Source organism: Poecilia latipinna, unplaced genomic scaffold (assembly GCF_001443285.1).
Source record: "Poecilia latipinna isolate Pla-1442-1.1 unplaced genomic scaffold, P_latipinna-1.0 Scaffold3253, whole genome shotgun sequence".
In the NCBI taxonomy this organism is placed as follows: Eukaryota; Metazoa; Chordata; class Actinopteri; order Cyprinodontiformes; family Poeciliidae; genus Poecilia; species Poecilia latipinna.
The window spans coordinates 38,390-54,032 of record NW_015115869.1 but is presented as its reverse complement, the minus strand read 5'-3'; the positions used below and the strand labels follow the sequence as shown (position 1 = coordinate 54,032).

The following is a 15,643-nucleotide window of genomic DNA, read 5'->3' as shown; positions in this document are numbered from 1 at the left end:
TTTTTTATTCAAATTCTGATGGCACATATTTACTTCCATACCTGTTAGCTGCCAGTGTTTATGTTTTAGCAGCGCAGATGACATCAGTGAATGAACAAACATCCTGGCTGTACACCGAGCATTTATCTGTGAGAAGCAGCCCGAGGCGCTTTCTGCAACCCTCTCTTATTCTGCTGCCAGAACTGATCTGCTGCAGTGAAGGGGATTGGCCGCTTCCTGAAATGCTTGCACGAGGCTTACATGTGGCAGCACACCTTTGAAGTGAGGGATAAACAATCACTAAAAAGGAATTTATGCAGGGATTGTTTATGTTTCCCTGCCCCAGAAAGCAGGGATGCAATCAGTAATGAATATGAGTTTAAGTTCAGTAGGTTTGTGGCATGTATATCAAAAAGAAGCCGGCGGCTTTAGTAGTCTACACCCGAAGGGGGGTAAGAAAATAAAAAAATGAAGACGGCCATGAGGCATAGCACTGCGTGATAGGGACAAAACCTCTTTATGCCTTCATGTCCTTTCTGCTTTTTGAGCCTACAGCAAGAAAGAATCCCTTTCTTATGAGAAGTTTCCTTGTTATGTTATCCATTTAGAGGTATTTTTTTTTTCCACGAAAGCCTTGAGACACTTCGGTCACTGAAATCATCCATCAATCTTCTTCAACTTATCAAAGTTTGAAGAAAGAAGGAAGAGGTAAGAAATCCAAGAAAAACCCCCAGAAAATTTCCATCTCCAGCAACCTGGATAAAAATGTCCAAAAATTGGTGATGATATAGTCGTTTCAATGCAGAGGATCAGTGGCTTTACTCAGAGTTCATGAGATAGTCACTTCAGTGTCTTGTATTCACAGACTTCCATTTTCTTTTTTCTCTGTCAAGGAATTGCATGTTTCTGTTTTCTTTAGATGGTGTTGGAAGACATTATGCCATCATATAATGATCCAGTAATAGTCAGTTTATTTATTGATCTACAAAACACACGAGATTCCCTCTGCAATTATGCAAGGGTAAAAATCTGCTCCATTGTTCCAAAGCCACTTCTTCTGAATTTAAGGTCCAACAATTAGTTGTAGCTCATCTAAAATATCCATAATAGTTAAAAAATGAAGCCACCAGTCCATTTTCAGTGACTTTAAACCACTGAACTAATACGCCATCCCATTTTTTTTCTACATAAAAAAAAAATTATTTTATTGCAAGCTGAAATCAACTCAAAGCAGATAACATGAAGAGAATTGCTTCATGAAGAACATGTGGTCAACTCTGCACAATTAATTTGTTCATGCAGTCTTTTAATTTCTATAAGCTGGTTACTTAATGAACATGCCAATCAAAGTGTTATTTCATTTATGGCAATTCTAAACAACTCCCCACTCCAAAGAGGAAGAAAACTATATATCTTATTGTGAGATACAAAACAAGTCTGCTGTTTATTGCTGAACAAGACTGTATTGTCTTATTGTTGATTGTTTATGTTTCAGCAAACAAACCAATTCATAAACCCATCACTAGTGACACCACAGCAATTAAAACATGCAATCTTATCAGCCAATGGCGCCTTGGAGAACAAGGAAGAGCCTACAAATTAGTTAGCTCTCCTGAAGTTCTGCCAAATTGCCATTTGAAAAAATAGCTCTTGTATTTTGTTTACCAACCATATGTTTAAGACTAGGAAGTTAACATTTGATGCAAGGATGAACAAACAAAAGACAGAAATTATACAAATTTGTCAATTTCATTGTTTATACTGCCATATGTTTTGGATCATATCTTTTCTAGTACTAAAGAGTCCATGATGCATTTAATATATAGTGATTTTCAGAGTCTTTAGAAGACAAACATGTCTTCAGCATCACAAATCCTCCATCATTCTTAAAAGTGAGCTAGGGGCTTTCCCAGATATTCAATCTTTTTCTACTAAACCCATGTGGATCGTCTGGAGTCAAAATTCATAAGTCATAGCTAAGCATCTTTACATATTGCTATACTGCCATGATTGGTTTCAGGTAAATTGCACACAAGTATTGCATTATACGCAATGTAACAGTTTTCTGCTGCTGTAAAAAGCTTTATATGGCCTCAATTTAGACAAAATTAAAATCTTGCACATCATAAGGGATCTTTACAGTTACATCCAACCAGAGTGGATAGCACCCAAACATTGTTATGAAGTGCTGGTGACCATAAGTCAGATTTGAATTAAAAATATATTTCAGATACGTTTCTTCAGAATGAATTGGTAGGAAAGGCTGAAATATACATAAACAGATGTATGCCAACAAATTAAAAGCCAACATTTACACAGAAAATTAAGAGTGTGCACTCCAGAACCTAATTTTGAGACATGAGGGGAACATTCAAATAAGCTCAAGAGTTTGAACAGGCTCACTAAAAGGGTCTTGAAATTTTAGAGACAGTTAATTTCCCAAAGCATGAAGACAGCCTCACCTATTGTCTGCTGAGTTGATAATTAATATGCACAGATGCTTTGCTCCTTTGAGAAAGTAGCTGCCTTCGCAGTGAGGCAAGTGGGCAACATTACCTGAATGACAGTAAAAGACCCAGCTTTTCTCACTATACGCCTCCAGTGTACCTCTTTACTGCCTCTCCTTCCCAATGTCACACCCCACTCTGATCTTTCTCAGCATTCTAATCTTTCCACAGCATTGAGAGAAAGTATTGAGGCTGTCAATACTTTCTCTCAATGCTGTGGAAAGTGTTTTGTAATACACAATAGTACTGCCCCTCCCATCCTCCTAAACTCAGCACTCGCTCTCTCCCATCCTTCTCTCTAGCTCTCCCTCCCTCCCATGTCCTGATATTAATGACACAGCTATCTGAGGCAGCAGCAGTTCCCCTGCGCTCTCTTCCTCCTGCAGGCTGCACTCATACACACACACAAACGCGCGGAAAGATACAAACAGAGCGACGCACCAAAGCCAGTGAGACACTGGACGCGGGGTCTTCCAGGCTTTTTACTTAGAATCTTCAGGCAAATACTCGCCTAAAATCAACTCCGTCAAACTGCAAGTTGATTTTTGAGGCACTTGCATGCACTCTTGTCAACCTCCAGGCTTGTTTTGCTTTTACAAATCTTGCTAAAATGAGGACAACATTGCTCTGCATTTGTGCCACTCTCCTGCTCATGGCCACCTTGGTGCCGCAAACCACCCTGACAGCAGAGTACTCCGTCAACTCTCACCAGCGTTGGGACGCCAGAGGAGCTTACAGTCTTGGATCTGAATCTGGTCACCCCACCTCTTGTCCTGTGAAACTTCGACCCTCTGGCCACTGTGGGAGCTCTGGAGCTGGGGGAGAGGACAGCGAGGAATGCCCCTACCAGCTCACCTTGCCTCCTCTCACCATTCAGCTGCCCAAGCAGTTCAGGCTGCTGGAGAAGACGATGAAGGAGCTGCAGAGCCTCAAAGAGGTGGTGAACAAGCTGAAAAGCGGGTGCCAGGAGTGCCATGGGGAGCGGAGCAATAGGGTCTTTGGATATCAGCAAGCAGACGAGGGGCAGACACAGATCCCCATTCAAGGGGATGCTGGAGAAGATGCAGAGCTGGATCTTCAGAGGGGGTCCAGCCAAGAGGAGAGGGGAGATGGAATGGTGCCTGGAGCTAATTTGGACGGTGCCAGACTGGGGCAAGGTTCCAATTTTGGGAAAATCACACCAAGCCCAAGCAGTATGCAAGAGATGCAGGTAAGAGGCAAGCTTCTTCAAAATTAAAAATATATTTGATGTGCTCTTCACTTTAACCTAAACAAAATGTCACCGTGACAAATTTGACCTGTAACATGTGACAGCTTGGGTTTACCCCAACTCCTACCCCCATAGTTTATAGGGGCAATGCAAGCACTGCAATGACAGCAATGCACCATTTCATGTACTTCCATCATAAATATGATCACATTCAGTACACCTATGAGATTAGTCCTCTTTTTAAAGCTCAGACAGAATTGCCAAATTAAATGGACAAAAGATGAGCTGTAGAAACAATGGGAACACCTTAGATATGCCCAGTCAAATGTCCCCAAGTGAAACATAAACAGACCAGATGCTTAAAGACCTGCAAGGTCTTTACTGACATCGTTCCACCAGGGAAAATTCCTACTACTGTAAACATGGATGGGAAATCAGCATTAGACAACAGCCGAAATGGCGATTGAAATTGGGAGCCGAGCGGCAAGCTTGTTGATTCTCACAGCCTCATTGGCAGACTGCCAATCGTCGCACAGACACCATTCCCATTCCGAAATTCACAATGGCTGGCGCCTGTAATAATCCACCTGCTTTGTAGTCAGTGCCAAGAACAATTTTCTTTACTCCCGCTTTCGGCCTTTTTTTCTCAGGTGAAACTGAACAGGATGTCGGCCAGCCTGCGCAATGCCAGGAGCCAGATATCGGCTCTACAGGGCAGACTGGAGGGACTAAACCTGCTCAACATTGACAACGTGCAGGCTATGGTGGACAGACGGGTGGAGAACATCACCGGAGTGGTCAACAAGCTGAGCTCCAGCTGTACTACCCAGTGCGCAGCGCAGAACAGCCCCCAGTGTAAGCAGCCTTCTTTCAGGATTCTTGGGGGGTGATTATGTAAATAATTTAAATCCTTTAATCCTCTAATATTTGTGTTATTCTTGTAGCATAACATTCACAAGACCCTTTTGGATGTATTTTTCACAGCACAACATTCGCACCAGTCTTTGTCATTTAAACAGGTTCTTATCGTTGTCTTCTCCTCCCATGCATGTTTTGCAATGAATGCCAAGAAGATTAAGAGCGCTCCCTGCCTTTTTTGTTTCTACTTCACGAATTCAACACAGATGTAAACTTCAGCACTGACATTACTCATGCAGTTTTGAGTTGTGTTGAGGTGAATTTTCTGGCACAGTGGCGGTCCAATCATTCCAAAGTGGACCCTGCAATCACTTGAAAAAACAAACTCTGCTCCAACGCCGTAACCTTACAAGGACTTCAGTTTTACTGAAATGGGAAGTGAAAGCATCCACACTACAAGTTCCCATAAAACATCCCTATTTTAATAGGCGGTATGAAAAGGACCCTACACATTTTTTGTGTTGTCAGTCTATGCTATTTCAGACTCAAATATTCATAGGCCATTCAGCACAAGTCAGGCTTTAACAATATAACGCATAAGGTTAAGGACGGACCACTATTCATCTCCTTCTGGGATGTGTGTGTGTGTGTGTGTGTGTGTGTAGTAGATGGATGAATGAATGACTGGAATGAAATACAGAATGAATGTAGGGACAGATGGCTAAAATAGGTGGATGGAATGGAAAAATGGATGGATTAGGGGACAAGACATAAAACAATGTTACATTTAAAAGAAACCATTGTCCTCGCTATAGGCTATAGCTAAAGGCTAATTTGCAGACAAAGGGGCAGAGGTCAAAGTCTGGAAATTCAAATATGTTCTATAATCCGCCACAGTTTTCCATTCTAATCTAGATTCAGAAAACACTCAAATTTTTCCCACAGGGTATACAAACCCTCTCTGAAGCAATTTGCAGGAGATATGTTTGGATTAGACTTGGAAATATCCAGCACTGAATTCCATCTTGGCTTTATTTTAAACAAGCAAAATTCTTTCAAGTTGATCATGATGAACAAGAGTGAAACAATGTGACAGTCAGGCACAAAAAACTGCATTTTCTTTGGCTCTTACATAACTAATTCAAGTGCTTTGACCCTCCATTATCCTTCATACGGAGCAACTCAAAAAAAAGAAGAAATAAACATACTTGACTTCACTGTGCAAAGAGTTCAAAAAAAGCTTTTAATGTAAAATCTTATTATAATCTCTCATAAATCTATTGATAACAGCTACAACCTAACTAAACCCCATATGCATCCCACTTTGCATTGATGTAAAAGACTCCTTGCATGAGAGCACAGCAGAAATGCAAACAACAAAGTGAATAATATCCTGATGCTGCATGAATGGATGCGACACTGTATTGAGGCTTTCATGTGGAAAACAGATGTGAGCCTATTTCTAAGAAGATTAGCTGGGACAGTGGTGTGAAGGGAATCGCGTCTCCTTCTCTCGCCTCTATCTCCCAACTTCACTCCAAATTCCTGTCATCTTGTTCTTTCATTTACTTTTTTTTCCCTCCAGAGAACTCAACTCTTTTAATTTCACAATTTCATATTCTATCTCTGTTGCTCATTATTAAACTTCTACCTTCTTAAATTTTCGTTCCAGTTCCAGTTCATGTCTCTCCCCTCGCTTCTCTTCTTTTGGCAGTTATGTTCTTACACTTTACTGCATAGAAGGACTTGCTAATAGCACAAGCAGTCATTGAGGCGGCTCTCCTGACATTGCACAAGTCATGGATGGCTCACCAAGCCAGTGACACTCGTCTTTGCACAACCATCCATCACGTCAAGCTCAAAAAAATGAAAGTCGGTCTCCCTCAGGTTAAGGATGTTTGCCTAATGTTGCTTCATGTCAATCCAGAAAGTAGTGAGGACATAAAACAGCTGGTACAAGGGAAATTGGAAAACATCGTTTGATGAAGGAGCCGTTTCATAACACGGCCTTAGGTAAATATTTAATTGCGTCTGAACTCTAATGATATTTTAAGATATTTACATCCTTTCATGTTTTAGGAGAACAATCCAAACATATCCCAATGTTTACCGTAACTTCTAAATCTGGTTTCATGCAGACATTTTAAATCAAGTGAACAACGTTGCATATAAAGTTCTACTGGGCTTCATTGCCATGACACATGAATATATTTCCTTGTATTTGATACTCTATCACAGAAAGTATGATCACCTGCAAAGCCAGGCTGCTAAGGATGTATTTGGACCCGTCAGATTCTGTATGAGCACCGCAGCTCAGAGCTACCAAATATATTGCACAGATGCAACACTAATATCTTTCACATGGGTAAAAACTAATCTTAAAATGGAAAATACTGGTAACAGTTTTCATCCTTTATGAACACAATCTTTTTTTCTTTTATTTTTAACATTTTTGGTACAACATTCATTCATAAAGGCAAGTGTGTGTGAAAAGATCTCTTTTCTTTTCAACTGTCCAGTACTGAGCAAGTAAGCATTTCAAATTAATTGAAAAATTTACAAATTAGATAATTTGAGGAAAAAACGTATGCCACTACTAGTTTGCATCATTGGACCTTCATCCTAAGATGACCAGTTTGACCAGTTCATGACAACGGTATTTGAGTCACAAACGGGAGCATAATCCACCACTGATGGAGGAGTTACCATGGTCACAGCATAAACCAACAGTGCCATTTAAGTCTAGGTAAATTTTTCACAGACCAACAATACTAAAAGAGCAATAAAGGCATTTTGACAGAGTGCTGTAAACATTTCTTTTCATCCCTGCTGCCAATTCCGATAAGCATATTTCTGCAAGGAAGAAATGCTCAAGGCAAGCCGATAGCAGTTCAAGCGTTAAGCCACAATTACTCAGTAATCAACAATGTGTTTTTCTGCAAATGTGATGACTGGATGTTTTCTCTTTGATGAGTTTGAGTCCATCCACACTCTTGCTCTTTTTTGATCTTACAATCAACTCAAAGGGGAAAAAAGCCATCACTTCATAATACAAACATGTCTCTTTCACCCTCCCCATCTTCAGAAGGCCAACTGTCTTGTTTTTATATTTATTTTTCATGATGAGAAAATAGTCCGTGTGAACAGGCAATGTGGTTTTTAAGCAGTTTAAATGTCTTTGATAAGTATGTCAGTCAGTCAGACAAATCAGCTTACATTCACATACCAAGCAAATGAGTGAAAGACAAAGACTGCAAAGAAAACCAGCTTGTTAATGTCAGTAATGCTCAAAAGCATATGATTAAGTCTGACAGTTTTTTTATTTTTAGGCTTAAAGTAAAAAAAATAAGCACCAACATTATTTTTTTCAACAGCACTATATTTTTAAATCTCAGGCCGGTATCATTTGATGTTTTAAGCTAACGGGGGGTGACTTCAGCTGGAGATTGAGGTCCGCTTTTTTATAAAGTATAGCAAATTTGAAGCAAAAACTGCATAGCAACCAGAGGGTCCTGGGGTTTTCTTTTGGTTGTTGCAGACACTATTAGAGCCATTTTCTATTGCTATGACTCAGAGCTCTAATGTAACTCAACAATCAGCGACACTTAACAGTCTTTCAGACATCAGTAAATGACTAATACTAAAGTTAAATGATTTTATAGGCTCAGTGCCAGACTACCTGGTCCATCCAGGGACACTGGCTGCCGCGTCAAATGGATGGGGACAAACCCACAGGAAGTAGTGAAGTGCAAAAACTGCACTTAGACACAAAGTGAACAGGACATAGGAAGAATTTACAGGTCAATACTTTAAATGCCAAGTGCTGACAGAGCCATTACTGTGACAAGGGTACAATTTAACCTCACACTTGACTTTTAAACCATTCTCCATACTGAGATTCGCCACCAGCAGACCTTTTGCAGATTAAGTGCCTTCTGAAATGCAGTAGGAGAATAAAGTAAATCAGTCTTTGAGCATCTGGAAACAGCACGTTTCTTCTACTCAACACACATTATTCAGTCTAGACTTCCCCTCCCATTACCTGAGGTTTATGTCAGTTTTAATTCACCATCCTGCCGAACAGCCCCAGCAGTGAGTCAACAGCGTCAACAATGGGAACTCAAGTGGGGTCCACATGCTGCTCACCCAGTGTCAAAATGAATTCAGAGGGCAGTATGCTTTTCTAATCCAGTTTCACACTTTCCCGATTTTTGACACGTCCGTCCCTGTCAGTTCATAAATGCTGCCTGACACAGGGTTTTCAGTTCATATTTTTAGGTTGGACTCTTGACTTGCTGTGCAGCGCAGAATAAAAAGAGCACAAAACCCAGGAATAAAAAGAAATGGAAGGGAAAAAAGCCAGCGGATAAGAATTTGATTTTTGGTCCAACATTTTCATCCAAATGTTGACGAGATTACTTAAATATCGGAATGCACAATATTGGTTATATCAGTTTGTATGATATCACAATCGCAAAGAACGGCTTGGATGCAATTTTTAGTAGGGTTTTATTCATTTAGGCTCCCTTCAGCCACATTCCTCTTTTTTTTTTGGCTTATTGCCTGGACTCACTGTCCTTGATGCCCACAGAGTTAGATTTATTGGGACCAAGACGCCAACACTTGGTGAGAGGGATGGGGAAATTGTAATGACAGAAAAGGAAGTAGAGTAAGAAATATATACTGTAGGTCAATCGTGATCAATAGAATCATTGCAACATTAACATTGCAACTGCATGTTCTCTCTAATGTGGTGTAGTAGGCATGCTAATTATCACTATCAAGGTACATCAAGATTTAAAAACTATAGTTTTTCATGATACAGTTCTTGTAAGTTAAACAGCGAGATCTGTAGAATGTGGCTTCAGATGTTTACCAGAGTAATTTACTCAAGACTGATTGAGAATCAAACAAATCAAAATAGTAAACTTTAGTTTGAAACCATTCCTTTAGACTCACTCATTTTCGTAAGAGAATTTTGTGAAGGCAGACTGTTATTACAATTTCTTGCTTTAATAGAGAATAATACTTTTTCAGTAAAAACTTGCTTTCTCTCAATTTTTCAACCAGTCATCGTAGCCCCTCGGGACTGCTCGGACTATAACGCCCTGGAGGTGAGGAAGAACGGTGTGTACAGAGTGACCCCTGACCCTCGCAATGAAACATTTGAGGTTTTCTGTGAAATGGAGTCCTTCGGTGGTGGCTGGACTGTCATACAGCAGCGCCTCGACGGATCCGTCAGCTTCAACCGCACATGGACTGAGTACAAGAAAGGGTTTGGGAACCTGAGGTATGTTTTTTTTTTTTTTTAAGCTGTATAAAAATGCAACAGTTAGGCACATTGTTAAACTCATACGCAGGAAAAGATGGTGCTCAAATAGGGTCACAAAAGAGGTTATAGTGCAGCCCCTCAGCATGCCGACTGTGGTGTTGTAGTAAACACCTCATAGGTATGGAATGAGAAATAACTCTATTTACATCAAGGTTAATTTAACCTGACAGAGATCTGGACTATAAACCTCCGAATTTAACAGCATGGAGGATCTAATAAAATCTGCAACTGCAAAGCATTATACGATTTGTAGGATGCAGCGCTTTATGAAGCTTGACTCCTCACTTTTATGGTGACTGTGGCACTAAACCAGAGTACGCTTTTAATATTGGAATGCAGGCAGTGCAGAAAATTCCCATCCCGGCAGCGTCATTATTGAAAAAAAAATTCAGTTATGAGGTTGGTTCAATTTTTTGCAATGAGAACACTTTACTGCAGTAGTGACATGAGGAAGTCAATGTTTTCTATACGAATTGACGCTTCTGTTCTTCTGGCATTAAAGATCAGAAACTGCCAGTGATGGGTTTTGATGCGCGTGTGACACTGGGTGGTGGAGACGGTATAAAAAAGAAAAAAAAAGAAAAAGAAAAACTCAGCTGTCAGTGTATTGTCAATCTGAATCAGAGTCCACCCTGTAAAGTCGATCAGCATTGTGTGATGTCCCATTTGAGGCATCGCATATCTTGCGCTACGCGATGCCTGGAGTCTCAACTGCATTCCAGCAAATCAAACATATTTACAATTATCAGTTTAACTGGATTATTCTACAGCAATGGTTCTTCAATTGTGAAAGCACCACTGGTAGAACTTGACATACCTTGTACACATTAAAACTTGGTTGGAACTAAACAGTAGCTTAGAGCTAACTGACCAAAAATTATTAATCTTTGCTTTAACAGACATACTAAAAAAAAAAAAAAAAGTCAGGACCCATCAGAAAGTAAAATAATTACAAGGACTGGTGGCTACTAGTTGGGTCCAAAACTTAACTGTTTTCTAGTAACAAGAAAACTATACAACTTACCAGCTGCAATCAATGCAAAGGTTAATGTGGAAATGTGTATGTAAATTAATGATTTCAAAAGCAAATCATTTATGAAGTTACTAAATGCAAAAAGGGGATCAAATCCATTTTTAAGTTACGTTTTATAGGATAGCAAAATGTTTGGGCTTTTTGTATTAAACGTGTATTCGCAGTCGTTGCCACATCCAACGACCTTCATCGTGAGGTAGCTCTATTATTTAAATGCAACCGTTTTACTCACAGAATTTGCAGGTTATTTACAGACAATGCTCCAGGAAATGAGTGCGTATGTTAACAATTTTGCCCCTCAAACCTCGACTTAAAATGCCCGACCTGCTCTGACAAGCCATAACAATAGCGCAGCCCACCTGTTCTCAATATCGCAGATTGTTTGCCACCTGTTTTCGCCAACACCGATTGATTTTCACATGTAAAATAAGATTCTGCCCACGCAAAATCTGCTTCTCCCCCCCCCCCAGGCTGCAAACTTTTCAGCAGAGTAAAATCAATTATTTAGCACACAAGGCTGTTGATGTTTAGAAGTAATAGTGAGAAGCGCACCAGGCTTCTGCTTTATCTGGATTCAACTTTCAGATCAATATCTTTATTCTTTTTATCTTCCCTGTTGTTTTTTTCTAAGAAATAACCATGGTAACTTCTTGATAACCATGCCTGCAGCTCCAGCACTCCCTCCTACTAAAAAAATAATAACCTCTTTCATCCATTTTTCTGTGTCACACTCCTCACTGCCTTTGCTTCCCATCCCCACCCCCTCCCATTTGTGGAGATAAGTTAATTTTGTTTGAATAAATATACGCAATTTCTAACTGTGCCAGTATTTGAGTTCATTTATATTGCATGTCTGACTCTTGGTTTCCTTCCTTTCTCCTGTTCCTCACTAATCTGTCTGGCAGAAGCGAGTTCTGGCTCGGCAATGACCATATTCACCTGCTGACGAAGGCCAAAGACATGATTCTGCGCATTGAGCTGGAGGACTTTGAGGGTGTCCGGGAATATGCAAAGTATGACCAATTCTACGTGGCTAATGAGTACTTGCGTTACCGACTCTCCATCAGCGGGTACAGGTAAGAGGGTTGTACTATTAAAATGTACTATTAACCAATTCTGCTGCAGAGTGGTCAAATATACAGTCAACTTTTTTGAGCGCAACATGTTCTATTGTTCCCTCATAAAAAGATACTTTGAGTGTTGCGTTCTGTCTTGCACGTTTGAGACATCTTTGAATCTCCCATGGCAACTTATCAACTGTGTGACACGCCTAGGTAAACAGAGCGTTCGAGGCCCAGCTCCTTCAGAGCTTCAGTTTCCAAGCCTTTGAGCTTTTGCTTTCAAGAGCAGCTCTCCCCTGCGACTCTGCTCCTTCAAACTAGCCAGCAGCAATTAGCAAACACCTGGCAGAACTGCACATCTGCTGAGCGCATTATACGGCCTGCTTCTCAGTGCAACACTGGTAAAAATATTGTTAAGGGGGTAGTAAAGAAGTGATGTTGGGATGATTGACTGAAGGTCAAGTTTCAGAAAGAGCAGGAGTTTTTAAAGAGACAGAAACCCAATTTCAAGGCTTTGAATAAGGGAGTCAGATTTCTTTTATATTTGATATACATAGAGCATTCTTCATACAACATTCTTTGGAATGGTCAGTGTACATAAATCCCTCACTAGAAGAGTAAATACCTATCCTCTCTTACAGTGGAACAGCTGGGAATGCCATCAGTTTCAACAAGCACTTCAACCATGACCAGAAGTTCTTCTCCACCCCCGACCGTGACAATGACATGTACCCCTCTGGAAACTGTGGCGCGTACTACAGCTCTGGCTGGTGGTTCGATGCTTGCATGTCTGCCAACCTCAACGGGAAGTACTACCACAAGAGGTACAAGGGTGTCCGGAACGGGATCTTCTGGGGAACGTGGCACAACATGACGACAGAGTACTACCCCACCAACTACAGGCAGGCCTTCAAGACCGTCAAGATGATGATACGGCCCAAAAACTATGTTCCTTAAGAGGACAGGGCAATCTTCACCCAAGAAGATTAAAATTCAAGAACATAAAACCCCACACCTTTTCGTGTAGCCATTCACACATGCTTACATAAACACACACACACACGCATACACAAAGACAAGTGGTAAAGAAAGTTTGACTGCAGTACCAACAAAAATCATTGTGAAATATCATATTGTGCCATCTCATTTTACTGTACGTGAGCGTGGCCTTTTAAATGTTGGATCAATATGACAATAACAATAATAATAATAAAAGAAAATCTGTGAAAAATGACAGACTATTAAAAAAAAAAAGAAAAAAAAAAAGCGTAAAGGCCAGCCTCCTTCCGGGAGCTGCAATATTCCACGGGACGTTAACGTGAATAATTTGTCACCGGTCCCTGACATTTCTCCCACTTTCATCCTGCTGCATCGTGCTATAATCCCTGCTGAGACGCAGCACAGCACAGCACATACCAGTAGTAAAAACTAATGAGCTATCATTTTCTCTGCTGTAAATGATTTCATAATTAACAACGACCACTCAAGTGAGGGAGCTTATGATAGAGTTTTGTGTCTGAAATTACTCATAAAAGACATCCTGCTGGGACTGTTTAATTACACTGGGGCAGCGTGGTAATGCATCATTATCCTAAACATTATGAAATTCGCCAGGGAAGACATGCGGCCTTAGAGGTATCCCTATAGTTCTACTTGTATACGGTAGAGCTTAGATTACTGACTATCTGATAAATTGCTCTTGACACTTAACAGTTTCAATTATTTTCCCATCATTATCTCTTGGTGCGCTGTACAGCTCTTATTGTTGACACATTTTAAACTTTTTGAGATTCTCCTTGTCAACCTTGTGTACAATACTGCTATCTAGTGTTAGAAAACTGCATAGCACCGTATAGTCAATTTTATACACACTGAAAGGCAAAGATGGACTAAAGAAGTGTTCATGTTTTGATGTGTACAGTATTTATTTTACTTTGTGATGCAACAGAGCTTTTATATTATATGTATGGTTGGTTATACAGTACAAAGTCTATACACTGTTGACTGTGCATATTTGTGATCGTTCTAAGCAAATACATGTATTTGGACCTTTATGCATCTACCATATTGATATTTTTTAGTCATATTAATCTGTCATGCCAAAAATAAATCTACAGTTTTTTAATAATACTAATAAAAAAAAAGTTTGCGTGTACTACATTGCCATATTTCTAACCAAATTTCACTCAAGCAGATAACCTCCCACTCGACTCTATAGTACCTTACAGAATTTTTCATCAGCTTTATTGCTCATCTTTCAAGCCCAAACGTCAATATTCTAGAAATGGTGAGGTTCACTAAGAAGCACGTTTTGAAGCATAAAGTTGTGCTTCCTTTCATACGACTTTTATACAACAGAGGTTTTTGTTCAGCAAAAACAAGACTCATTAAGCATTTGACAAGTCAGCTGAAGCCCGTAGAGTCTGAAATGGAGCTCTGGTTTGTTTCTTGACAGTCTTTACTTTTGAGAAAATTCACAGACATCCACTCAATCAGTCTAAATGCTTAAAACCCATGAATTAGACTTTTCACTATAGAAATAAGTTGGAGTTTAGGAATTGTTCTTACCATATTTACTTTGTTTCCCATTTGATGATGTGTAAAGTCAAGAATCCTGCGTTTAGGGAGGAGAGCACGTTGACCGTGCAGCTAATTAGCGACACCTGGTTGCCAATCAGCCGCACCTGTTTGACTCATCAGTATTACAGAGGCAAGAAAGATTTTTTTTTTTCACACGTAGCTTCTCCATTTTGTCTATTTCTTTTATAATATGTACTAATAACATGGAATCTGCTGTGGTAAAGATGAAGGATTACGTCCTGGTTCCCCTTTTCCATAAATGGGATGAATTTAGAATAAATTTCCATCTTAATGCTGATGCTAATATGTTGCGTACCCACTCAGGCTACAAAATACGTGAATAAAAAAAAGTAAAACAACAAAAAAGAAATAAAATGGCAATTCTGTTCCATTCTACTCCATTTTATTCTGATACTTAATGGAATGCGTACGAATACGTAAGCATTGACGTTTTACCTCATCCAGAAAACGAAAACATGAAGCAGGGATGTCTTCCATGGTTGATTTTCCGGGACCAAAGTAATGTTGCTATTCTATTGTGAAGCGTAGCAGAGTTGGAAAAAGTTCGTCTGCACTGATTCTTCTTTACCCAAATGGTGTGTTGCTGTAACCATAACAACGACGTCACACGTCTCCCACGCGACGCTGAGCATTGCTGAACAAAAATATAAAAAAGTTTTTTCGATGCGACAGCGGTATTTCGCCGTCCAGACAGATAGGTAAATAGTGACGTGCAGTCGACGCCAATTTGTTTAGTCGTGAATACACACTTTATTAATTATGCAATTAATTTAATTTACTGCACTCATTGATAGTAGAAAAAAAGATAAAATTACCTAGTCTACGACCCCATTTGAAGAAAGTGACAAATTTTATTATTAAAACTAAATAAAATTATGTTTGCGCCATTCATTAACCCCCTTTATTATAAACTTAAATATAACATATATTTTATTAATATTTGCATTTTAATTCATATTTTTACTGAAGAAATATACATTTGTCTGCTGCTCCTGGACGACTAAAAAATTTAAGTTTTAGTGCATTTTATGTAGTTCTTTGCACTGCTGAACCCTTTTCCAT

The 15,643-nt window shown here is 39.7% G+C and overlaps 1 protein-coding gene across 1 annotated transcript; it reads left to right on the top strand.

The window, feature by feature from the left end:
- Positions 1-2,821: 2,821 nt before the first annotated feature.
- On the top strand, positions 2,822-14,034 carry fgl2a (fibrinogen-like 2a). Its single transcript, XM_015023260.1, has 5 exons — positions 2,822-3,696; positions 4,347-4,551; positions 9,625-9,844; positions 11,825-11,995; positions 12,622-14,034. The coding sequence occupies exons 1-5, from the start codon at positions 3,097-3,099 to the stop codon at positions 12,935-12,937; spliced, it is 1,512 nt and encodes a 503-aa protein (XP_014878746.1). The 5' UTR covers positions 2,822-3,096; the 3' UTR covers positions 12,938-14,034.
- Positions 14,035-15,643: the final 1,609 nt, after the last annotated feature.